Genomic DNA, 26,033 nt, shown 5'->3' on the forward strand with positions numbered 1-26,033 from the left:
TTAATTAAAGTGGCGTAGATTCATCCTGTATTATCCCGTTTTTCTATATTCTCTACACGTACTCTTCTATAATATCCTGTATACTACTACTATTCGAAATTGTTTGCTATTCACTCGGTTTTTTCTATTTGTACTCGTATAGCATAGCAGCTTGAGTGGATGCATCTTTAAACCAGGTCCTATGTCGATTATGACTGGCTGATATATCTGGTTATAAATTTTTGTCACATTGAACATAATACTTTATTATTCAACCGCAACCAAGTACAAAAAATTGTAACCATCCGGCCAAAAATATAGCTTAGATAACATGAAGATAGATTAGTAGAGTCAGCCAATGCACGTTTTAAAATACTGAGAAAACAGACAACAGATGTTATACTTTAAGTTTTGTGTAGCTAGTTGAGTTTACGCACAAGTCAATTAATTCCCATTAATCTAGTTAATTAATGTATGTATTAAGCTAGTTATGTGGTTACTCTCACCCCCATGTTTTATAATTTCCAAAACGCTAATAGAATTTAATTAATTAAGTCACACACAGTATGGAACGCACGTCCTGGATTCTACTGCCGGCCCCTATCTTACTCTGTCTAAAATGAATTGATTTTAGTTGCAAATGTAAATCTCAGAACCTGTCTCATTGACCACTCACTCGTTGAAACGTCTTAGGGTTTTATGTTTGATCTCTGTTAGGCTTGTGAGTACCACCTGGTGATTATGGTAATCTCAATCTAAAACATGACGTTTGCCTGTCGCTCCCTGCTTTTCAATGGTATCACGATGGATGTTAACCTATTGTAAAAGCTGTCTTACGAATCTTTTTCTAACTATCATTCAATGTTATTTCACTCAAACTATGAAATATATTATGAAAATAATAAATTTTCTTTTGTCTGTAAATAGTTTTGGCATATTTACCTTTATTCTCTAGGTTTTAAGTCCTTTTGATCAAATGAAAATACTTTCTTATCACTAGTTGGAGAAAAATGGATGAACAAGAAGAAACTTGGTATATGGATGACTATGAAGAAGAACTACTTGAGGAGATAGACGAGGAAGATGGAGACAATGATCTGTCGGGAAATTATTTAGATAATCCAGAAACTATTGAAGGGGATGATGATTATGAAGATGTTTTATTCGAGAATGCATTATCCATAAAGTCTATATCGTCAGAAATATTATCATGCACTACACCAGTTTTGAAACAAGCCTATTGGTTACTGATTTTGATACTTGTTTCATGTCTTCTATGGCGTATCGTACAATTTGTACTGAACAAATGTTTCCCTTCAAATGGTATGTGTGATTTATATATTTATTTATAATAAATTTGCGAATTCGGATTTCAGTGTCCTGAGATCTGACTCCAGTTCGATCGTATGATTACCGTTATCGACTTATATATGTCACCAATCCTCGTATATAATCATCGACTTAAATCGCGTTAGTGGATAACGGAATTAAATAATACCAATCCGAGAATGGATTTTGAATACGTCTATTTTGTACAATCGTTGGTCGAAAAGAGAAGCAAAACAAAATGACGTGCGTTGGTGAAAGCGAGTGAGCCAACTCGATTTAATCAAGAGTGACTCGACATTTATAGTCAGACGAAAATAAGTTACAGAAATGTGATGAGTAAGATAAGAAATGCACACACATACGCTTACATAAAAACAGTCAAGGTTGACAAGCGAGTAATTGACAAGGTCAAAATGTGATTCAAAAGAATGAATAAACTGGTCTGTCAGTTTGTGCAGATGCTGTCGTTCAGAAAAACAATGAAAGCTTCTCGACCAAACCATCCAGCTCAGAGAACAAAACTTCACCGAAAGCTAGAACAAGCTGTGTAGGCTTAACATAGCAACCGATATTACAAGCTTAGTGACTCAGTATGTATTATTATGATTAGCATTAAAAAATGTTTTTTTCAAGAATTTCATATAATGTAGTCATTTAAAAAATTTTAAGTAGGGCACAAATAACAAGATCGACTAAAAGGAATAAATTTTAAGGCTTCTCATTCAGTTTCAAGCGGTTTAACGTTATCAAAAGTTATGTGATCAGAAACAAAGGTTTGTTGTAATTTAATTAGTGAAGTTGAAATAAGTAATAAGTATGTAATCGAAAGTCATAATATGTGGAAGTAGACAAGCATATAACAGTAAACTTAATTAAGATTGATATTTACTTATAATGTTGATAAAAACCAATAAAAATTATAGTGTAATATCTTATTATTATTACTACCACTTTTGAGCCGTATCGCCCAACTTTTTCAACCAATGATTGTAGTTATCACGCGGAACTCAACTGTACTTTGACTATCATTGTTGATAACTCTGTATTTTTTGTATATTACTATTGTGTATTTTTTAAATAGGGAAAATTTGCCGCACATTTGTCACAATAATCCTCCATATATTTTCCATTTGTCTTGGTAAGTACTTCCTTTATCGATCCTATTGAGAGTTTACATTTAAACATTACATACTTTAAATAATCTTAAAGTTATTAGTAATTGTTATTTTGAAAATGTTTACATTTTCTATATTTTCTGAACATTTCTTTTCAATTAACTATCAGATGTTATGTACTGTTTTGCATCCTCTTATGCATCATATCACTTATCCATGTTATTAACTAAGCGAAAAATACAGTATATAGTAGTGTATTTTATGACATAGTCTTCTGTTGCAAGTTCAAAAATTTCCAGCAACCTACACTAACAGAGGTTTGTATTGAATAATGAAAACTACTTAGTTAACTTACCTCACTCTCTTGATTTTTGTCCGAATTGAAACTTTAAGAAAACTGTGAACTACTCTAAAAGTTAACGATCGGAGTATGGTCAAAGCTCGTAAAGCACTTAGAACTTACAGTTTAACCAGTTGATTCAAGGGTTAATAACTTGGAAGTCATTTGTTATAATCACTCTGTCCTACAGGTTTTCTGTCAATTTCTAGCTTTAATTATCAATTGTAAGTAGACCTTTTGGTTACTGTTTTCCAATAATTACTTTAAGTTTATCCTAAGATAAAACTCTTTTATATTCAACATTATATCATTCTTTTTTTTGAGAAAAATCCCATAAATCATTCAGTCATATTATTAGACAGTGATACATAACTTGTATACTTCATGTTGGAGCGTTAGCCTAATAATAAAGAAAGTATGAATTGAAACTCGGCTCTACTTTCTACAATCATGACAATCAACATATTAAATCAGATGAAGCTAAGACCGGTGTTTAGTAAACATTTACATTATAAATGAGAATTACATTACAAATAAACTATCTATAACTCATTTGTTAATAATAAATAATATCTACTCTTAAAACTGTTGATAATTTCTAAAAGATATTGTAGGTAATCCTTTTGACCAATATGAATGATCCAATCAGAAAATGAAATTTGATAAAACCATATAATATTATTACCACATTGCCTGCTGAATAATTTCATTACATATTAACTTTGCAATACATTTATACATGGGAGACAAATTACAGCATAAAACGTAAATAATAAGGAAAAAAATAGTGTAAACTATACCATTCTATGTATTAAAATAGTAGTGTCTGAGTACATTTAGTGTGTGTACAGATTATTTTTAAACAAACAAGAGGATAGCTTGAACTTTCATTTAGCTAAGGTTTCATTAAACTTGAATATTCTCCCTAAGTAACTGATAAGCAAAACCGAAAAGCCGAATTAAAATCATTTGTATAACCTATTTCAATTATTCGTTTGACAATGAATAAAGGAGGGTGTTTGTCATTTCCTCTTATTGATCTATTCGACTTCCTTTGTTTTTTGTTATCATTTCAGTACATTTTTAATAGCCTGTAACTTACAGATCACATTTACTTCTTCCAAAACAGGTGTAAGTAAGTAAGTAAGTAAGTAATATTTGGTAAACACAGAGATATGATGCAATCGTGTACACGCATCTGATAAACTTCTTCTTCTCATTTCATTATTTAAATTTATCTAGTTTTTAGTGATAGAATTCTGAATAATGTCAGAGCTAATATAAAAATTTTATTTCATTTGATTAGGTTTATTAGTTTTATATTATGCTTCATATGATCTGTGGTGGATTGTTATTGGCCTTATAATTATCTTAACACTATTATTTACCTTAAATATTAACTCTGATATTTCTAATTCACATGGGAAATATACTAATTGGGAATTATTTGTAACAATTGGAATTTGTTCATCTGTTCAGTTATACTGGTAATTAATTAAAATTGTTGCTTGTTTATTCCTCTATTTTTATGATAATTGATATACTACGTTTGATTATTAAATTTGACTATCTTTGTAGTTTGTGACTAAATTTTTTCCAATATTAGATTCGTTACCATTGATGCTTTTTTGAAAAGCTAGTAATTAGTGTAGACTTCCGAATTTTGTAGTTTACATCGTATATTGACCTTATTTGAGCAACCATTCAAATATAAGGAAAAAACTGGACAGTGGTTTTGTCTTAGTATGAGACTCCTCAACAGTGTGCATCTGAGACCCCATCGGGAATCAAACTCAGGACCTTCCGGTCTGAAAACATTTAAGCATGTAATATAGTACTTATGGATAAGATTCAAGCTGATTAATTGTTCCCTCTAAATATGGCAATTTGTACAAGTTCTGATGAACTAATTTAATTTGTTATAGTTTGAAACCCTCATTTAAACAGCTGATAAGTCCAATTCTTCAATTTTCGAATTCTAGCCACTTCATGGGGGAGGAGAAAGCCAGAAAATTTAAAGTCAGGGTCTAAACTTGAAGTCTCCAAAAGAGGGGAGGTGTTATGATGGGGTAAAAGGTCAAAATTAAATTGATTTTTATTCAACATTAATTCCGTTTAATTCAATTTGATGATCATTCAGTATAGTATTTGTTCCATTCGCAGACTAGGTGAACTCGTAATCGCTTCAAACATAGCAATTTGATTGATTATATCTGTTACCAGTTAATGTAGCAAATATGTAATTGTACTTGTGAACTGATTTATCACTAATTATTCCATGGTCTTCACTTAGTCTTTCGAGATTAAGTTATGTTTGCGGTTCATAGATGAAGAATTTAAAGTATTGTGATACCTAGTGATGATTATAATTTGAAGTGAAAGAATTTGTTATATCTAGACTTGAGTTTTTGCTATATCACGTACGACTTGAGCACATGAGCGCTTAAACCCCCGAAGTCTCAAGTTAGAAAACAGAAGACGAATGGAAAGGTATCTTTATCCAGCCGGTATCAAATATGATACAGAACACTCGGGTATTTTTAGTTTTTAGTAAAAACGAAATCATCATTACAATCATCCAATCCACAGGCAGTGGTGTTTAGCATTTGTCTAATCGGGAAGCTACGCGCCGAGATTCTGGGATGTTCTTCAAACGATTATTGTATGGAATGTCTTCGGCTTTTTCAGAGCTTTCTTGAGTCCACCAAGAGCTGTCTTCACATTATTACTCTACACTAAGTAGATTATTAGAGGACCGTTTAATCGCTCTTTCCGAGTCTTTAATATTGTTCACCTAGAATGTATCACATGACCCAATCAAATACCTTTACATCAATTAATACTTCGAGTCGGTATATTATTGCTTACATTATTGACTGTAGTCAATTTCCAGTATCAATCTTCACTCCACAGTGCATATAATTTTACACTTTCTATGTTACCTAAATACACTCGTGGCTCTGATTCTTAGTATGATTTTAAATGGTCACTGTTTAAGAGTCTGGAGATATTAGGTCGCTTTTGGTTATCAAAGATTCTTCAACTGATATCAGCCCATAAAGTAAAACATTTCATATCTTAAATGTCTCAACGCAATTACATCTGTATATGCTTGTTACATACTTCATATCTTACAATTAGGAATAAAGTTAATGACATTATCAAGAGTATAGACTACATTTAAATGTATTTTCATTTTCGTTTCTTAGAGATTTCGTTTTTAACAAAATAAAAATCAATTTTCCCTTGATCATTTGATTTCATTATTCATCTCTTCCGGCCCGTCTTCTCAACCACGTTTATATATTTTTTTTTATTTAGCGAGTTTAACAAAAATCCTGTTAAATGGCATCAAATTCGTGGTATGTTATCTAATTTCATGTTGACTTGATGAATTCTGTTACATTTTTTATTATTAGTTAATGCTTGGTCAGATGTCTTTAGCATTTTGTTGATTGTATTATATTCTATGGACTAGATTATTCAACTGTAAATCTTTTGTTATTAATCTGGTCAACATCATTAGTAGCTGTTTTACATTAAAATGAACATAAGTATTACCAGATCATTCTGTTTTTTAATGACTATTATTTGTTGTTTAACCTCTTAAAAGCTTGTTATCTGCAAACTACCTTTACCAAAAACCAACCGATGTCCTATTTCATCGCTTATTACTTACTTACTTACTTACGCCTGTTACTCCTAATGGAGCATAGGCCGCCGACCAGCATTCTCCAACCCACTCTGTCCTGGGCCTTCTTTTCTAGTTCCATCCAATTCTTGTTCATTTTTCTCATGTCTATCTCCATTTCTCGACGTAATGTGTTCTTTGGTCTTCCTCTTTTCCTTTGGCCTTGAGGATTCCATGTGACGGCTTGTCTTGTGACGCAGTTGGGTGCTTTCCTCAATGTGCGTCCTATCCACTTCCAGCGCTTCTTCCTGATTTCTTCCTCCTCTGGGATCTGGTTTGTTCTCTCCCACAGTTGGTTGTTGCTAATAGTGTCTGGCCAATGGATCTGAAGTATTTTGCGTAGACAGCTGTTAATAAACACCTGTATCTTCTGGATGATGGCCTTCGTAGTTCTCCAGGTTTCTGCCCCATACAGTAGAACTGTATTGACATTTGTATTGAAAATCCTGACCTTGGTGTTGGTTGACAGTTGTTTTGAGTTCCCGATGTTCCTCAGTTGTAAATATGCTGTTCCTGCTTTGCCGATCCGCGCCTTCACATCTGCATCAGATCCACCCTGTTCATCGATGATGCTGCCTAAATATGTAAAGGTTTTTACATCTTCCAAATCTTGTCCGTCAATTGTGACTGGATTGGTGCATGCTGTGTTGTATTGGAGAATTTTGCTTTTCCCTTTGTGTATGTGGAGACCTACTGCTGCTCAGGCTGCTGCTACACTGGTTCACATATCAACACTTAGTTTAAATTCAATAATTTCTATGCTTCGAACTTCAATTAATTCTCAGCATAGCTCACCCATCATCATACATTCGCAGGATTTTCGAATTTTATTGGTCAGAGCTTCTCACCAGAATTCTACAAATCTTCCTCGTCATCAATCACAAATAAGCCCATATTCACCATTAATATGGAGATCTATGAAGATTATTTAATGTGATGTTAATTTTCGTCAAGATATCTAGGTTTTTATCAATCATAAATCTCTTTAAAAAGTTTAAACAGGAATAATTTCTGTTTTACCAAACATTGTATTTAAAAATATCATCTAACTTAATCTGTTGTTACATTCAGAACTAATGATACTTTATATTTGTCTCTTAATAATTTACTACTAATTTTTTATACTACTCTCTTGTGACTTTTTGGTTTATAGGTAGTATAATGATAATTATTATGAAATGTATATCTTTTTCTATGGAAAATAAAAATTTTTACAAAATGATCAATAAAGAGCCTTGCTGCATACTACTGTGGACACCATTATATCGTGGATTACTTTGGTTATCTTATTGTCTGTGTCCAGCTAGTTTATTGTTTGGTCCATGGTTTAATCCATTAAGATATGAAGAAATGATTAAAAACTATGCTGTTAATGATAGACCTTTTTCTTTAAAAAATGTAAGTTATAAACAATTGAATACCAAGATGATTGGGCCTTGAATGTGGCTGATCGTTACATTGTGAAATGTGCGGACTTAAGACTTGTTGAAATAATTTGTGCTTCAATCTATTAACTTTAGTTCATAGTCGTTCATAGTTAAAGTACATCAGTAATTAAAGAGAGATTTCTGAATTGAGATTTAAGTTTTATTCTTGAGTATGGTGTGAAAACACAATGGTTGTTATTTTTTAGCACTAAATATGTCTCTATTTGTAATGAATTTGTTGATTCCTTTTGTTTTTAAATATGTTTGACTAATAATATTTTTCAGTTTATATATTTCTATTTGATATTCCAGTAGATATGATGTGAACTGTTTAGTTAAACTGATATTTTATAAATTTGTGTTAAAAGTAAGATATACGTGAATACATTCAGAATTAGATCGTTTCTGAAGATAATTGTCATCTACAACCAATATTGATTGGGAAAACCATAGAAAGATAACCAGCCATTTCATTTTAGCTTTGAAGATTTCTTAAGTAGTAACTACGAGATAAACAAATACATGATAGACTGGTTTGTAGTCAGTTGGTTATTGATAATCAACTTACAGCCTGGGATATATATGCGTCCATCCAAGTTACCATACAACATTAACGGGCGAAAATGAATATCAAAAGATTTCTAAATAATATATATATATATATATATATATATCCTTAGGAACAAGCATTAAGAATAGGGTTCTAAAAGACAGTGGAAAAGTATGTACTAAAGAATATTTGAACTCAGTATCTAGAAGATAAAGAATAAATACATCTGCTCTATTGTAACGTCTTCAACCACTGATCTCAGGTATCATACGGATCTCAATCAGGCAGTCTGAACCTAGGGAAATTTCTCAGGCTAATAGTTAGTGGCTTCATGTATTAATGCCACGTTTTTGGCTTATCTGCTCCTTGCTTGCTTTGATATCAGTCTGTAAGGAACTAAATATTCATTGCGTAAGCTTCATATATCTCATAATCTTAGTAATGGTTGCGTGTATTCAGTATTAACTAAAATTGAAGTGAATTTTTAAAAATTTCAATGTGAAACAGTAATTAATTAAATTACTTGGTTACATAATTAAGTATCGTCGATAGGAATTATAGAAATCATCTCAGCATATCATAAACTAACGTTAAAAATGCTAACTGTTAAATTTCAAACTCAGGGGTTTAAATGCATCACGATCACGTTAAATAGTTATAAGTAGTTGACAAACCACCCGTATTACTTGGCATTCGTCAACAGTGCTTACCTTTATTCCTACAACACACTCATCCTTCATGGCTTCAGTGTGCTTGATTCAACCCACTATTTGATATATGTATAGTTGTGGATCAAGAGTGTAGAAAGGCATCAATACTCTTTGGTTTTCGATGACTCTTTAATTGAAATATCAGTTCGTACTGAAATCTCGTTATCTTAATTATTTTATTCAGTAACTTTTATATTTTATCAATAAATATAATTCCTACATATCTAAGGTTGCAATGTTGCTAATTGCTAAGAAAATGTAACAAAATTTAACTTGATTTGTAACATATCATAAAATAGATTTTTCTAAACCTTTTATTCGACTAACAATGGTATACAGTGGCGCAATTTCGTGGATTAGTTGAAGCTAGGCATTAACACCGTTGGATGTCGGCTCAGTGGTCTAATAGTTAAGCTTTCGCGCTCGAGACCGGTAGGTCCTGAGTTCGAATATCGCGGGGGCGGGACCGTGGATGCGCACTGTTGAGGAATCCCATACTAGGACGAAGCGGCCGTCTAGTGCTTCCAGGTTTTCCATGGTGGTCTAGCTTCAATTGACTCATGATTTCAACTAGTGAAATAACAATACATTCATCAAAATATGATTATTTTCATTTATGTAACTTAGGGTCACAAAACATAACACCTTTTTTATACTTTGTGTTACTATTCTATAAAGTAACATTGAAAAATCTTTGCTTATAAAAGAAAAGTAACACTTACAATTGGATACTACTTAAAATACAATTTCATTTTGATTATAATCTTTTTTTGATCTGTGCAAATGAAAACATGCTTTTATTCAAATTTTCCTTTTGAAATATTCGTTGTTGTTCTTATTGTTACTGTTTTCTTTTTCTGACAGACTATAATTTCACTTTTTCAAACAGTTAAATTATTTGGGCTATCTTTGTTATATTTAACTTATTCGACTTGTTTCTCTCAGACACTGGCTTCGATATTGAAATTTCAACCGTAAGTTTATGATTCCTAATCTTTTGGGTGTAAATTTTTTTTAAAAAAAAAGGTCAATACACAGATATGGTTGTACCGTGTATTCGGTTTTCTTTTTCAAATAAGTGGTCTAATTGTTAGGTCAGTGAACTCGTAAGTATTTGGTAGCGGGTTCGAACTCAACCCTCGCCTTTAAGCATATGGATAGCATAACTACTTATCCTTACATTAAAGTGTAACTTATCACTGACTTAACTTTAGATTGCTACGTTTGAATCAGTAATATTGATATGATTGAAGGTTGGCACAGGTATTCAGTGTTTGACAACGCTTCTACCAGTAACACCTAATATAATTCGTAACCACTCAGAGAAATCAAAAGACAGAGTCGAGGAGATCGGAAGAGTGTATTTGGCGATAACCAATATATCGGAATTCTCTGGTCTGATCTGGCTAGTGATTGCGGTAGATGTTGAGCACGGCGTTACCACACGTGATCTGGTGCGGATGCCTGACCGAGCGCCTTCAGCTAGATGAGTCCACTAAAACATATGGTCAGCATCCAATGTCGAAAACTTACAGAGTTATTTATTTTGGGGATTTATTTACCGCTACATGCTAAAGGTTATTAACTTGTACAAAATACCTGTCCTGAAGACCAAATTAGAACTCGAGAATAACAGCTAATGTAACCCGTATATCTCTGACTGGAAAACTCACATGGTTATATACATAGATTACAGGACCATGATGCATCATAAACAAGAGATTGTAACATGTGCCTAACTTAGACAAAAAACCGTGATGATGATGTTTAGTAATAACTCATGTTAATTTGGGAACAGAAAAAGATTTAACAACAGTTAGTAGGCCAAATGGAAGCATACGAATATGAACACATAAAATTCACTCAACTAAAGCCCTTAATAACTACATTTTATATATAAAAATACTAATCTACCCAGAAAAAATTACTTCTAACGTTTGTCATTTTCATTTATTCATCTCGTTTTAACCATTACTAACTACTTAAACTGTCAATGTTTGGTCAGTTATTTACATTTAATGGGAAGTGTTCAGTATTATTATGAATCTCCTTAAGATTGTTTATTCACAAACTAATATCTGATTAAACTGAAAACTGTATATGTTTACGTACCTTCAGAATAATTTAACTTACTGTTATTATTGAAGTTTTGTTTTATTGTTAAAAAATTTCCTTGTTTGATAATAAAGCCATACTTTGTGCAAATAGAATTGTTCATTAAAATCATATCTTTTTCTTCATTATTTTTTCCTCTTAGTTGGCTTCATGCTTATTTTGCATCACAAAGTTTCCGTTTCAGTCATTATTTCGTATGTATATCAAGTGAATCTTCCATGACAGCTTTAGGATATTATGATAAATATTCAATAAAATCAAACAAACAAGAAAATACTGAGGAGAAAGACAATTCAAAAGATGTATACAAGTAAGTTTAATGTTTGCTTTCTTTGATCGATAGTCAATTCATTGACATATTGTTTCTTTTTTTTAAATATTTATCTGGTCTATTGAACACCTTAAAATTGTGATGGGACAAAAATTTGCATGAAACGTTGAATTATCTCATCTATCGCTATCAATAATAAATTGTTTCATAATCCATGTTATTAATACAGTCTCCAAAATCATTCATAAGGTTCTCATTAATAGACTGATATTTGAACGAAGAATATTCTATTCGATAAATTCTCTTCAGGTTCTACAATTATATATCCAAATTAATAATCCGAAAAATGGACAGATTAAGAGTAAAGTACATCGTTTAAAGCATGTCAACTTAGGATTGTGTTAAACAAAATACAATAAAATTGTTAATGTTGATATGACTCATATAGATATGTTAACTTAAATCTGCGTATATGTTAAGTGAAATTTTGAGATCCATGATCAGAATAAATATGGGTCAAATAGGGTGAAAGAGTTATGAAAGTTCTTTAATACTTTTTAGTATCGGTTTGTGAATACTATTTTTTTTAAATAAATACGACTTAGAAACTAACTAATACACAGCTTGTTACTTATTATGGATTTACTTCTCAGCATTATATCTTTCTTTACCGATTATAAACTGTGATCTGTAGAGGAAACCGGATTTCGAATCATCAATTATAACACGGTATAAGTATATAACTGAGGTTTATAAATACCGATCATTAACTACTGATACAGTAATGAGTCGCTTACTAGGTTGTGAAGTTCACTGTCCTATCTCAGAATGCACACTGATAAAAATTTTGAGATCGACATGAAGAAAACGATAAATCTTGCTCAGTTTCCAACTAGTTTAACCGGATATTCAAACTAGTTATGTCTTGTAAATCTTAAATTGAATGTTACTCACTAGTCGATTATACTTCATTTGTATAACCTCTCCTACTTAAAAAGGTTAATCATACATTTCCTGTGTGTGATAAATCTACGCTACAGCAACATAATAATTGTTTAATTCCTTAAAATTCTGTTTATTAGGTTACATAAACCAACATGTTCCGTCGCGAATGAAATACTAGTCGAATTAAATATAAAATGATCCTTAATTTATAAGGTTCTATACAACTTTTATTATAAAATAATATCTAATCAGATAAGTACAGGTTCGTTGCATTTTCACTCTTTCATCTTTTTACCAGACCTATTGTGGTAACTCGTCCATTGTTCATTGAACTTCCTCGATCGTTAGTGGAAGTTGTTATTTACTGGAATTTGCCAATGCATACTTGGTTAAAACAACGTAAGCCATGATTATTTAATCTTTCATTTGATAATGAAATATTTTTATTTTAAACTATGAAATAACATGTAATGTTTTGACTAGTGTCTAATAGTGTTCTCCAGGATGTGCATTTTATTGAATTCAAGTGTTAATTAGAACGTATGATCATTTTGTAAACATAACGTAGTACTAGTAAGTTAACTACAACAATAAAGCATTTCAGACTAATTGCTACACTCAAATGTCTTATGTATCTACATGTTTACATTTCATACTAAGTGGAAAATACGGACATCTTTGATAGTTTGTAGATAACTTAGTGTGTTTAAATTTACCTGTTTCAAACAAAAACAATACTTACTTACGCCTGTTCCCTTGTGGATGAGCATAGGCCACCCACCAGCATCCTTCATCGAACTCTGTTCCTCTCTAGTTGCTGCTCATCCTTTTGATGTCTGCTTCCGATTCTCGACAAAATGTGTTAATCAATCTTCTACTTTACTGTTTCCCTTCAAGATTCCAAGTTAGCACTTACCTCGTGATGCAGTTTGGTGATTTCCTTAATGTGTATCTTATCCACTTTCAGCGTCTTCTACTAATTCTCTCTTCATTCGGAATCTGGTTTGTTCTTTCCCACAGTGGGCTGTTGCTGATGGCATCCGGCCAACGGACATTACGTATCTTGAGTAGACAACTGTTTATAAATACTTGTGCCTTTTTGATGATGATTGTGGTAGTGCTTCAAGTTTCATCTCCATACAATAGAACAAACTGTCTTGACGTTGGTATTGAAGATTCTGACTTTGATGTTAGTTGACAGTTGTTTTGAGTTCCATACGTAAGTCAACTATAGGAATGCTGTCATTGTATTGTCAATCCTTACCTTTCCGTTTGCATCAGATCCTTCACGTTCATCGATGGTACGGCCCAGATACGTGAAAGTCTCCATCTCTTTCAGAGTTTCTCCTCCAAGTGTGATTGTTTTGGTGTTCTCCATGTTTTATTTCAGGATCTAAAACAATACTTTTAGCTTAACTAGTTGCTTCATCATAAAATTTGTGATATTAAAAACCACACATAGCTCCTCGTGACTTTTCTCCCATATATAAATATATATATCCATCAGTTTTTGTCTATTCTTTCATCAGTCTTTCATGTAAATTGGCGATCTTTGTCAGTACAAGTTACCGTGTCTGCTCTATTCGTTGTCTTGTCAACAAAATTAACTACTGAATTTAGTTCAGAAAAAAATAATTGAGAATCAATTGTTTCACCGTGTATACAGACAGCACAAAAGACCACTTTTAGCCATCATATTTCTATTCATGCAACAACAGAGTATAGTAAGAGGAGGGTTATGCAAACATCAAAATCCGGTATCATTATGTATAATCATTAAGTTGTTTTTCGGTTCAAATACTGTTAGACGACAAACTTCAGTAATATGAAGTACTGAACAGCTCTATTTTGTCATAATTTGAGATGCCTCAATATTGTACACCAACCAACCCATAGGGAATCTAAGGTATGATCTCCAAGTTTTACATTGTATGTGATATCTTTGACCTGCTAAACTGAAACGCGGAAATCCATATTTTCAAACTTAAACAATTCGTGTTTTAACAAGAGACTTCTTATCCAATCTCATTATTATCCAAAATGTTAGCTAATCTATTTCAAAATAAAGTTGTTTAGTGAACAATAAGTTTTGTTTATATTGACAATCAAATGTCTTACAATAACTACATTTAACTGAAAGGATTTTGTGGAGATCGGTTGAATTTGTAGATTCTATTCGTCACAGATTCCTCCCAGTTGAGATGCCATTGAAAACGAGAGAGCAATGGATGCCTGTTTTGTTCTAGTATGGGACCACTCTGTAGTGCACATCCACGAACCTATTAAGAATTGAACCTAAGAACTTCAAGTCTCAGTACGAATACTTGCCGAGTTGCCGCACTATTGAGGACTTCTACACTAGGATAAAATAGCTGTTCAATGCTTAGTAGTTTACTGTGGAACTTTAACTAAGGTATCTTTGGCGAATACATCCTACAGATAAATACGTTTGTTTGAGCTATATCATTTTTAAAAAAATGATTTCTTTAATAATCTGAATGCTAGGATTTTTCCTTCTAATTAGATGTATACAAGCCGTTACGTCCATATGGACATGTGTATGCTATATTGGGAACCTATACAGCTAGCTCATTATTACATGTAAGATGATAAATTTTGTTGTTTTTTGTATAAATATTTATTAATTCGACCTATCCTTCAAAATAAGAAGTGGAGATCAACTGCTTGATAGAAATTTACTATAACAGAATTGCAAAATGTTTATAGGTGGTTATGTCACTTTCTGATAAAAGAAGAACTTTAAACTGGGAACTTTCTAGAAAAGTTCAGTTCACTTTTGAAGGTGAATACTTTCGTCAGATTGATGGAGTTGCTATGGGTAGTCCGCTAGGACCATTGCTAGCAGATGTGTTCATGGCACATGTTGAAAATCAGACTGATGAACTAATCGGAAACATGTCACTTTATAAGAGATATGTGGACGATATCTTAGTTGTTTGTGAGAGAAAAGAGGATATGTACCGTTTATTAAATAAACTTAACACTCTCCAAAACCATATTAGTCTCTCATGTGAAGAGGAGAAAGACGATCAGCTTCCCTTCCTAGATATACTTCTGAGTAGACGAGAAGATGGTTCAGTCAAGCGATCTATTTTTAGAAAACCAACGTGGACAGGTCAATATCTTAGTTATTATAGTTATTGCCCTGTGCAATACAAACGTGGTTTGATAAGATGTCTTTTCAACAGACTCGACCGTATTTATACCAATGACGCCATTGATGATGATGTTAAGTTGTTAAATAAAACGTTAATAGAAAATGGCTATCCTCTGAAATTCATAAATAGATGGAAAGTCCATGGTACAGCGAGACCTACTGTAGCCTCGGTAGAGAAAAAGCCTGTCTACATCACCTTACCATTCAGAGGTGATTCAAATAGCCTTTTATTGAAACAACGACTTAAATCAGTCATCAATAAAACCTATTGCGCAGCAAAGGTCATCATCAAAGAAAGAACAAGCTGCATGCTTCATTCAAAACCTAAAGCACATGGAAACGATTGCGTCACATCCCACTGTGTTTACCAATTTGAATGTGTGTGTGGTCACACATACATAGGGAGGAGTAATCGTGATCTCAACATTAGGGTGAGTAAACATGTACCCAAATGGCTTCAGAAACAAATACAATCAAGTGACCCAATAAGAGCAGAGGATAAATATCCATCATCCTCTATTGCTAAGCATATAATTGAAACAGGTCACAAGATTGATCTAAATTCAGCTTTTGTAGTGCTGTATAAAAGTGTAAAGGGGCGTATACTAAGGTTCATTGAAGCCTTAGCCATACGAAAATTCAAACCCCCTTTATGTGTTCAAAAACAGTTTGTTCTTACCTTAAACCTACCCTGGTAATATTGACTTATTATCCAGAGTGATTAGGTTTCGCTTTGTGTTCACATTATTATTATTATTATTATTATTATTATTATTATTATTATTATTATTACTCTTATCATTATCCTTATCTCCTCTTACCCCGTTTCCTGTGTAGTTGACCTTTTATTTTTATATATAAATGCCCTTAACAAGTATATGTGTGATCAGATTGTTCGAAATGTATTGCGCTAATATATCACATAGTTCTGATAATCTTCGTCTTCTAATATCATTATCGAAATTTATCAAAGTGACTAATTGTTTTAAAATGTTTTTGTTACAATAATTAAAGGTCATAGAGGTGTTAAAATACATAAGGTGATATGACGAACATTTATGAATAAAATAATGAGAATATAGGACATAAGTAAAGGGGAATGTAGTAATAATAATAATAATTAAGGCCAAGGTGACGATAACGACAGGACGTACCCCTTTTTATGTATGGTTCTGGTTTGAGCACATGGATGGTAAGAGCTTCGGCTATTTTCAGGAGTTGGATACGAAGAAATCTAGGTAGATTTGAACGGATCATATATACAACCTCAAAATCAAACTATGGATCCGTAGAATGATTACAGTCGATTAGGTTTTCAAGTATAGAACTCCTAACTGCTTTCCTCTCACCTTTGTAGAACCATACTAGGACGTGTTCCCGTATCTGAGTTGAAAGCGAGCGCTGGTTACGGCCAATGTCCCTTGCTCCACAAGAGCAGGTGAGCTGGTAGATGCACATGGAGGCAACCAGACGCGGAAGCTTATTGTAAATATGGTTACTGGGAATACTGTTTTTCGTTTCTGTAATTATTTGTTTTTTGTTTTGTATTTAGTCTTTGTTGTGTTCACATGATGTTTGTTTTTAGTTTACAAATAAATATTCGATTATTGAAACTTCATCGTTTATAGCTAACATTAGCTATTATTCATTGTAAATATTTCAATTTTCTAGGAGGTCAGTCATAGGTGAGATGTTTTTCAAGTATAACACTGACTGACTTGGCGTCCAAATCACATAGCATGTATTGCATGAATTTACTTAATGTTTCTGGAACATAAGTGTCAACTAACTTGAAATTTTATTAAAATGGGACTTCTCATTGATTACTTTCATTTGCCTATTTGAATGTATCATATATGTTATTGTTTCATCTGCCCGAGTTTAGGTTAGGTTTTTTTTTTCAGCAAAATAGGATAGAATATCTGATTTAGTTTGGTCTTTGAGCAAGTCAGCAAATGTTTCTGTGTATACATGTAGTGAATAATTGCTGCTCTGTATATTTTAAATTTATATCAATTCAGAGTTTTCAAGAACTTTCTAGGTATTATCTTCGGCGAAATTGGATCGATTTACACTAAATGCCCTGGTACGGCCGACAGTAGAGGGGTCCACTTTCCCTCTCGAAATGCTCTCATATGGCCACGCGTACACAACCACTTCCAGGGAAGTTCTACTCACCCTCTTCTCGTGGCGGGGCTGTTGATTACGAAATTGAGAGGACAGAAATCGAATGTCCAGCGCTTTAACCTAACTACTGGACACGGAGGGTCCACCTAGAGGAGTTGGAAAACATTGGTCTCAAACCACTGGTGCACATGAACTCCCCGACCCTAAGGGAACAAATGACGTATGAACCAATTATTAGTCACTGGCTACTATGCGATTTCATTTCCCGAAGTTGCTCCACTGCCTTACGGACCAGACGTTTAAGTCGAAGACTTCGGGTGTGGCTCTCTAAGAAAACCACTTGCTTCGGTCTGAGCACCCAGGCAGTATCACAGCCCACACACAAATCAAGTGAATTGCGTGGTGCATACGTATTCGGTGCTCCTTTGCACCAATATTTATGTGTTCAGATAAATAAATATGAATATCATAAGACTGTCAGTCAACTACTTTAGACAAAATTTTCACCTTTATTCTCTAATAGTGCACATAAATGATTCTTACATTTAAGCCTGTAAGGCAAATGCCTAATATTACTTAACGTAAACTAATGTTAGTAACATTTAATTAAGTTTGGAAGTATAGTACAGTATAAAATCTGTGATTTGTCTAACTAGAATGTACGACAGATTTTTACTTCATTTAAGATTTCCTTTTGTTATGTATGTTACACCAAACGCTTGTAACGTTGACTCCTTAATCGACTTATAGATATCTCCCAACATGTAACTGACTAAAATCAGGAAGCGTAAATGCTATAGAAAGATTAGTTCATTTACAAAGTCAAAGGTTGCTTATACGGTTAAGAATATTCTTTCAGTATTCAAACACTGTAGGAAAACCCTAAAACTACTGACCAGTTAGGTACTTGAAAGACTAAATTTTCCAAAAAAATAAATGTATTGGGCTTTATACATTTCTGGAGAACTTTCTAAATACTTTGATTAACCAAAAAGTTATTTTTCACCGCTATTCAGCTTTGTAGAAGTTCTTTAGAGAACACTTATTGATATCAATATATAACGACCATTTTTATAATTTCACCTTTATTTCTAGGGTTTGAATTTTCAACTTAGCGCTGTTTTATTTTCTATTGGAATCTATGCATATATTGAATATGGTAAGTATGTAAGACACATAGCAACAGTGGTAGATTTCATTCATTTACTTTAATCATTTGTCACTTTATTACCAAGCTAATTTTTTAAACGTCAACTGAACAAATCAAACAAACATGATAGATTACACAACAATCAATATCTTTTTACAGTTAAAACAACTTAACAAATATTTGGCTTTATTATTTAACCTTTCATTAATATCTATGGATTTATGAATTCCAACTTAATGGTTACTTATATAAGTTTCTTTAATTTTGGTGAAAGGAACAGCTCTTTGTAAATTTCTGATAGGCAGACTTGATTTTGTTTCAACTAGAGTTCCGCGTTTTTTAAAAAAGACCACTCTCAAAAAGAACGTATATCTATGCAAAAGATTCCTAATTTAACCCATCTTTATGCTAATTGGCTAATAAGTGATATAATGGTTTCAAGGTCAAATTCAAAGTCTCTCAACATCTGTAGTAAACCATATTTTGATCACCTTGTTATTCATCTTTACGATTAACAGTACACACATTATTTAAAGTTATTGTTTGTTACAACAATTGAATTAAACATTCCTATATTCCATATAGTCTTTCGAGAAAAATTGGCCAAGATTCTAGATGCATGTATTGCCAGTCGTCCATGTCCTGAATCCTGTTGTCATAGTAACAAGGTAAATGCAAATTTTATAATTTATCTACCTTACATGTACCAGAATATATATATATCCTATGAACGTTTTATCATATGAGCATATCAAAGTAATGTGTAATTCAGTAAATCTCTATAATCATGTCTTGATCCTTAAAAATAAATTGGATTTAATTTGCGTTTTTAGACTTATGTACACCGATATAACAGTAGAACTGTAAGCTCGACTTCATTTTTTCACCAAAAAAACCTAAATAAACGAAAACGTTAAACATGTGCAAATATTCAAAGAGTATTTTATATTTATTTCTGCAAATTTAGAAGTATAACAAAATACTGGAACTTAGGTGTATATTTTGTTTGTAAGTTTGTATTTCCTTCTATCGTTGATGATAAGGCCTACAGTAAATTAGTCTTTTTTGATATACATGAATCATGAGTGGATAACCTCGATAGTCCCACTTAACCAAAAGTTTTTATTAAGTTTGGATAATAGCGAACATAGGAAAGAAATTTAGAGTCGTTTTATTTAGCTGATGGTTACTTTGAGTGAGGAGCTCAATGGATAATGCTTCAAAGTTTAAAGCCCAAAATCTAGTAATTAGTATTGTCACACACCTACGCGATTCACTCTAAATTTTGAACGAGTAAATTGTTAATATCTTCCCCTTTATTCTATCACCTATATACTCGACCTTTTCTATTACTCAGGTGTAACATTGATCATGGTTTGTACTTGTGTGTACGATAGTACATTTGTATCTATCCCGTTCCTGTATTTGTTACATGACTTTTAAAAACTGAGTCACGTTATCAATATTTAAGTCAGTGTATTATCGAACCACAATGCTTTATTTAATCGCTGCATCTTATATAAGCTTTTCTGCTGTGCAACATTAGCCTGTCTGAAACATACACATCTTAAATACACTTCGCATTTTGCATTCACTAAGATATCCCATATTCGAATCCTAGTGTGAATATCAACACTAGAATTTTGGTTCATCCAGCTGATAAGTTCCAAGTAGGATTGACTACACATTCTGAATTTCATATCTAGTTACTATCTAATTTTATGAAAAACTTACGGCATGTATATGTTCTCTGATGCCTTAGTTAACTGTACATCTTTATGATATATATAGTAAAGTTTATCTGATAAGAAAGTTTTCTATTCAGTTATTGTGCATAGATTCAAATTTAATATTTTATTCACTTGATTACAAAAATCAAAAGAATATTATCATTTGTTGGCATATTTATTTCACTTAAATTTTGTACTCATGGTTTCTAGTTGTTTGATGTTTTCTAAGGATGATAATCTCAATTCATTTTGAATTTACATTGATTTATTTAGCATGTTTGGTTTTGGAAGTTTTTCTTATTGAAAGCTTGAAAATTGAAAATGTCGCTAATCTCATCACTTACACAAAGTTTATTCCTCTATCTGATTGTTTTTAGAATTCATTCTGGGTATATTGGTGCAACATAGCCTTCAGTTGTTTGGCTATATTTCATTTGGCTTATTTAGCTGTAATGTTTGATACGAGTGAACAGCAATTTAAGGTATGATATTAAGCTTTACTTCTAAACCAGTTATATATATATATATATATATATATATATATATATATATATATATATATATATATATATATATATATATATAGATAGATAGATAGATAGATAGATAGATAGAGTTCGCTTATGAAATATTCATTTCAAACTAATGATCATTGTGGGAAATTTATCCCTTTTATACTTCAACTATGCTCTCCGCCTCCCCTCCCGCCTTATAATTCGTTATAAATCTTTAATATAAACACTAAGAAACTTTTCAACTCGACGATCTTCATGTTTACTGGATTTACTGGTCTTGATTTTATATTTCTTTGCATTAATTAACCTGTTATTATCTGTAACTTTAATCAAACTCATATAATCCCTGGTAATGTAACATACACTAATCAGCACTGTAGTTGATTATTTGTGATGTTCAACAATCCACTCTTCTATATACAATGTATCTTGATATTGGATAACTATTTTTATCGCTAAGGATAGGAGAACTCTTGTGATAATTATGTTGGAAATCAAAGTGACTTAATTTTTTCTTCTTAGAGCTGGTAAATTGTTTGAACTTTCACCGGTCTTCAGTAGCAATAAAACCTTAAGGAAACTTATAAATCGTTTACCATGTTATACACAGTTAATATCACTTACTATTGTGTTGTAGTTTTTATTATAAAACCTAACATAATTATGATAAAATCTTTCTGCTTTTAGCTGGTGTAATGTTATTCTACGTAACTAACGATTTAAGTCAATAAAAATGAGTGAAACAATATTTATTTTTTCTGAAGACGTCCTCAGAGATTCTGGTAATTATCTAAACGAGTTTTCAGCCATATATTTCTGTATATGAACATAACACGTCCAACCCTAATACAACTCAAGTTTGAAAGGTGTGAGGTCATAGGTCCCATTGATTTCATTTGTTAAAACAATTGTAATAATCCATTGAAATCACGAACTGGTTGATGTTAGACCACCATTTAAACCTGAAAGTAATCGACGATCGATTTGTCCGAGTATGGGACTCATCAGTAGAGCGCATCCACGATCCTGCACTCTGGACTCGAACCCAGGACCTTCGGTTTCACGCGCGAACACTTGATCCTTAGGTCACTGAAGCGGCATCCAACTATGTTAATGCCCTAGCTTCAATCAATCCACGACATTGTGTAGCCAGCTCGCATTCATCCAGTGCTTCTAGGTTTTCGATGGTGGTTTAAAATTGATCGGTTCATGATCCTAATGAAACTCAACGATCTCCACAATCGTGTACAAATAATTGTAATATCCTTGATATGTTGAAAACTGTTGACTTCTGAATATAATTACGTGTAGTCTATTTATAGCCTGACACAAATGTGCATCAGCTCAAGTTGCCACATCACATCATCACGATGAAGTGAAAGTAACAAGACGAATGACAAAAGACTTAAAATAATAATTAGGAGGGTCGATCATCATTTGTAATTTTAATAGCAACAATATCTCATCGAATCTATGCTAAAATTATCATATTTCCATATAAAATCCTTATTGATTTGTCTATAGTGTTAAATATTAAAAAGAAGAATATATTTGTAAAATCTCAGCGAATGAATTTTAAGTAAATCCAACGTTTCGCCTGGCAATCTGGTTCAAGCTTTTTCAAGGAAAATATAATCAAACAACAAAATTATCGAATATAAATAGGTACAAGGTTCTTCGGTTTACTGTATACTGAATAAGTCATCCAATCAACTTGAAGGATTTTTTAAATGGGTACTTGTATTAATGTGTAAGAGACATGTTTATATGAAAATCAATAAAGGTCAAACAAATAAAAGTTCATTTGAAAATAATCAAGAGGAGAGAAAGAATAAGAGATTGTCGTGTTATCCTAGGCCATAGAATGACTTAAGGATTACAAGGTAAATTCAAGGTTATGACAAATTGTTTTGTTCACATAAGGACAAGGTATGTGTTAAGATAAATAAGAATGTGTTTATACGCAAGTGATGTGTGAAGAATTTCATTCAACTAAATATTGACTACGGTCTGTGTATATTAAGAAAACAGATCATTTTTATATATGAAATGAATCAAAAATGCCAAAGACTGCATTAAATGTAGATAAATCTTATTTATCTTAACACATACCTTGTCCTTATGTGAACAAAACAATTTGTCATAACCTTGAATTTACCTTGTAATCCTTAAGTCATTCTATGGCCTAGGATAACACGACAATCTCTTATTCTTTCTCTCCTCTTGATTATTTTCAAATGAACTTTTATTTGTTTGACCTTTATTGATTTTCATATAAACATGTCTCTTACACATTAATACAAGTACCCATTTAAAAAATCCTTCAAGTTGATTGGATGACTTATTCAGTATACAGTAAACCGAAGAACCTTGTACCTATTTATATTCGATAATTTTGTTGTTTGATTATATTTTCCTTGAAAAAGCTTGAACCAGATTGCCAGGCGAAACGTTGGATTTACTTAAAATTCATTCGCTGAGATTTTACAAATATATTCTTCTTTTTAATGTCTCAAATGAACTCGGCGCCCAAATATTGTGAAACTATTCGTTTAAATTTAGACGAAAGTTCTTATTTAGTGTTAAATATTGTTTCCGAATTATGGTCTATTTAAATATTTTTTTACTGAATTATAATTCACACTACTTATTAATTTCTCATGACTATTTTTTTTCTTTCAACAGGGCTATAATATGTGGCATACTATGGATAAATGGTACAATTTAGGATTTCTCAGTCACATTGTAGCCTTTGCAAATTTCTTATTTTATTTATATTTATAAATAAATATCGAATAAGCTATGTATTTGTTTGTAGAGAATAAAACACTTATCTATCACAACTAAACGTATGCAAAATGTATTTTCTTATCGCTCACTCAGCATGTATTTCTTAATAACAATGAAATGAAAGTTTATTTTGCTTTCAAGTATAAACAACAAAGAAAGGTGTATTAACACTGTTGATGAGTTTTGTACATGTACATGATCTCTAATGAATTTAGGTTTTTAAAATCATATAAATTCCTTTCTCTCTGACATTGGTTTAATTAAAGAATTGTTATTTAAATAATGTTCTCAAACTACTATTCTCAGACTACTATTTGCCTTGGTTTTATTTTTGTTGAGAAATGTTTTATCGGCTAGTCAAAATGGAGCCATGTTCATGGGAATTGAATAATATCTTCTAATGTAATAATTATCAATTCAGGAAACTAATTTAGGAAAAAAACTCTGAATAAGGACTAGACAAGCATGACATTGATCACCACCCAGTGATCAATCAATTGTGATTACATCTCAGTCCTACAGGAGGTTAGTCACGGCTCGGATAGCTCAGTGGTAACGTCTCTGACTGTGAAGCTGGGTGACACGAGATCGAATCCGCCAGGGAGCACCAGTTCCCTCAAGATTACAGGTACACCTTGCTGACGAGTGCCAAGTAGCACGAAACCCGGGTCCAGGGTTTCCTGTTGACTACCTCCAACCACCATCTAAATCTGCATAACCTTCCTAAAATAAGTTTGGAAGTTCAAGCATTATTTCATTATCTCAAAAGTATCCCATTCAGATTATCCAAACAATATCTATATTACTTATTAGTTTCAGTGTGTAGAGGGCTTAAACATCTACCGCTTGCTAGATTTTAAAAGTTTACTAATCTTCGATTCCGAACCGAAAGTTTGAAATGTGGTAGCTGCTTTATCTTTAAACTTAGTTTGCATAAATAATGTAGGGGTATATATAAGGTTAGATATGATCTTGAGACTCTAGGCACCTCTAATAATTAGTATTGAACTCAGAAACTGAGCAGTTAGGTTAATAAAAACAGGATCAGTCGTTTTCTAGATTTCTCTTAAAAGTTTTTAAAGACAACTTCTTAGTCAAAGTATTTTTATCACTTGCCTGACTACTGGAGACAGTTTCGAGGAATTATCAAGGTCTAACACTTTTATCACATTTTTCAGTTAACTTTACCATTATCTATTAGCAATATGAATCCTGCTTTGTCCATTTCAATTTGGAAAGTTCTTTAGCTACAGTAGCCTTTACACATTAGTTCAATCGAAGGGATTTGTATATGGCTGTCTGGTACATTTACGAAGTGAATAACTAGATATCTAAAATCACAACAAGAGAACTTACTATTTGTTAACATTGGATAATTAAGTAGTACTTCTATTTTTTAATGATTTGTAATATTGTTTTAACTTGAAATGTCATAGATTACTCGAAGTCATTAGTTCAATGTCCTCTAGGAATATCGAACATCCTATACCATTCCATAATGGTTCTCTACATTTATATGTCAAGTTGATTGAATAGTCCGGCGTAATTTCAAATTATTTATCTTTCGCTTTACAAAACTTACGCCTTGAACATAGTGATATCAAGTAAAACAATAGGCATCACAATTGTAGGGAAATATAAATTGTTCTTAAAGTAGTTACACTTATATATTCTCCATTTTAGTTCATGTTATACGATATTTTTATCTTTGATATGACAAAATTTCATCCCATAGTAGTTTTTAAAGTGGTCTCAGCTACACTAAATCCGTTGTAATTATTAATTTGATATAAATAAAATTTAAAAGACTTTCTTCCGTTTTCATTTGTTTTTCTTTGTCTGACCACTAAATGTCATTAGTGTGAGATGTCCTTCGGGGAGTTACTTTCAATCAAATCGTATTTTAATTAACATTTTGATCGGACTGTAATCTTATCTAACAGATATTGAACTAACAAAATATTCAGACGTTTTCTTATTTGAGAGTTTACTTTTTGCAAGTTGATCATTCATACGCAGAAATTACATGTCAAGGACATGTAAGGAGTCAGTCAGGCACAACATAGAACCT

General features: G+C 32.2%; 1 protein-coding gene across 1 annotated transcript; it reads left to right on the forward strand.

Moving 5' to 3' along the window:
- Window positions 1–465: 465 nt before the first annotated feature.
- Window positions 466–24,501, forward strand: MS3_00006239 (uncharacterized protein). The gene is made up of 13 exons (XM_051214362.1): window positions 466–1,302; window positions 2,390–2,446; window positions 4,070–4,250; window positions 6,085–6,125; window positions 7,608–7,852; window positions 10,006–10,115; window positions 11,399–11,566; window positions 12,771–12,871; window positions 14,997–15,073; window positions 18,873–18,936; window positions 19,513–19,595; window positions 21,035–21,139; window positions 23,858–24,501. Exons 1-13 carry the CDS (start codon window positions 990–992, stop codon window positions 23,954–23,956), a joined length of 1,644 nt encoding a protein of 547 aa, XP_051073558.1. The 5' UTR covers window positions 466–989; the 3' UTR covers window positions 23,957–24,501.
- The last annotated feature ends 1,532 nt before the right edge of the window (window positions 24,502–26,033 follow it).

Source organism: Schistosoma haematobium, chromosome 1 (assembly GCF_000699445.3).
Source record: "Schistosoma haematobium chromosome 1, whole genome shotgun sequence".
Lineage (NCBI taxonomy): Eukaryota > Metazoa > Platyhelminthes > Trematoda > Strigeidida > Schistosomatidae > Schistosoma > Schistosoma haematobium.

Excerpts from the sequence above, each read along its gene's own strand:
- MS3_00006239 (XM_051214362.1), top strand. The coding sequence starts at position 990 with ATGGATGAACAAGAAGAAACTTGGTATATGGATGACTATGAAGAAGAA. Across the intron at positions 11,567-12,770 it reads AATTCAAAAGATGTATACAA|ACCTATTGTGGTAACTCGTC; the intron begins GTAAGTTTAATG and ends TCTTTTTACCAG. Across the intron at positions 19,596-21,034 it reads CCTGTTGTCATAGTAACAAG|AATTCATTCTGGGTATATTG; the intron begins GTAAATGCAAAT and ends GATTGTTTTTAG.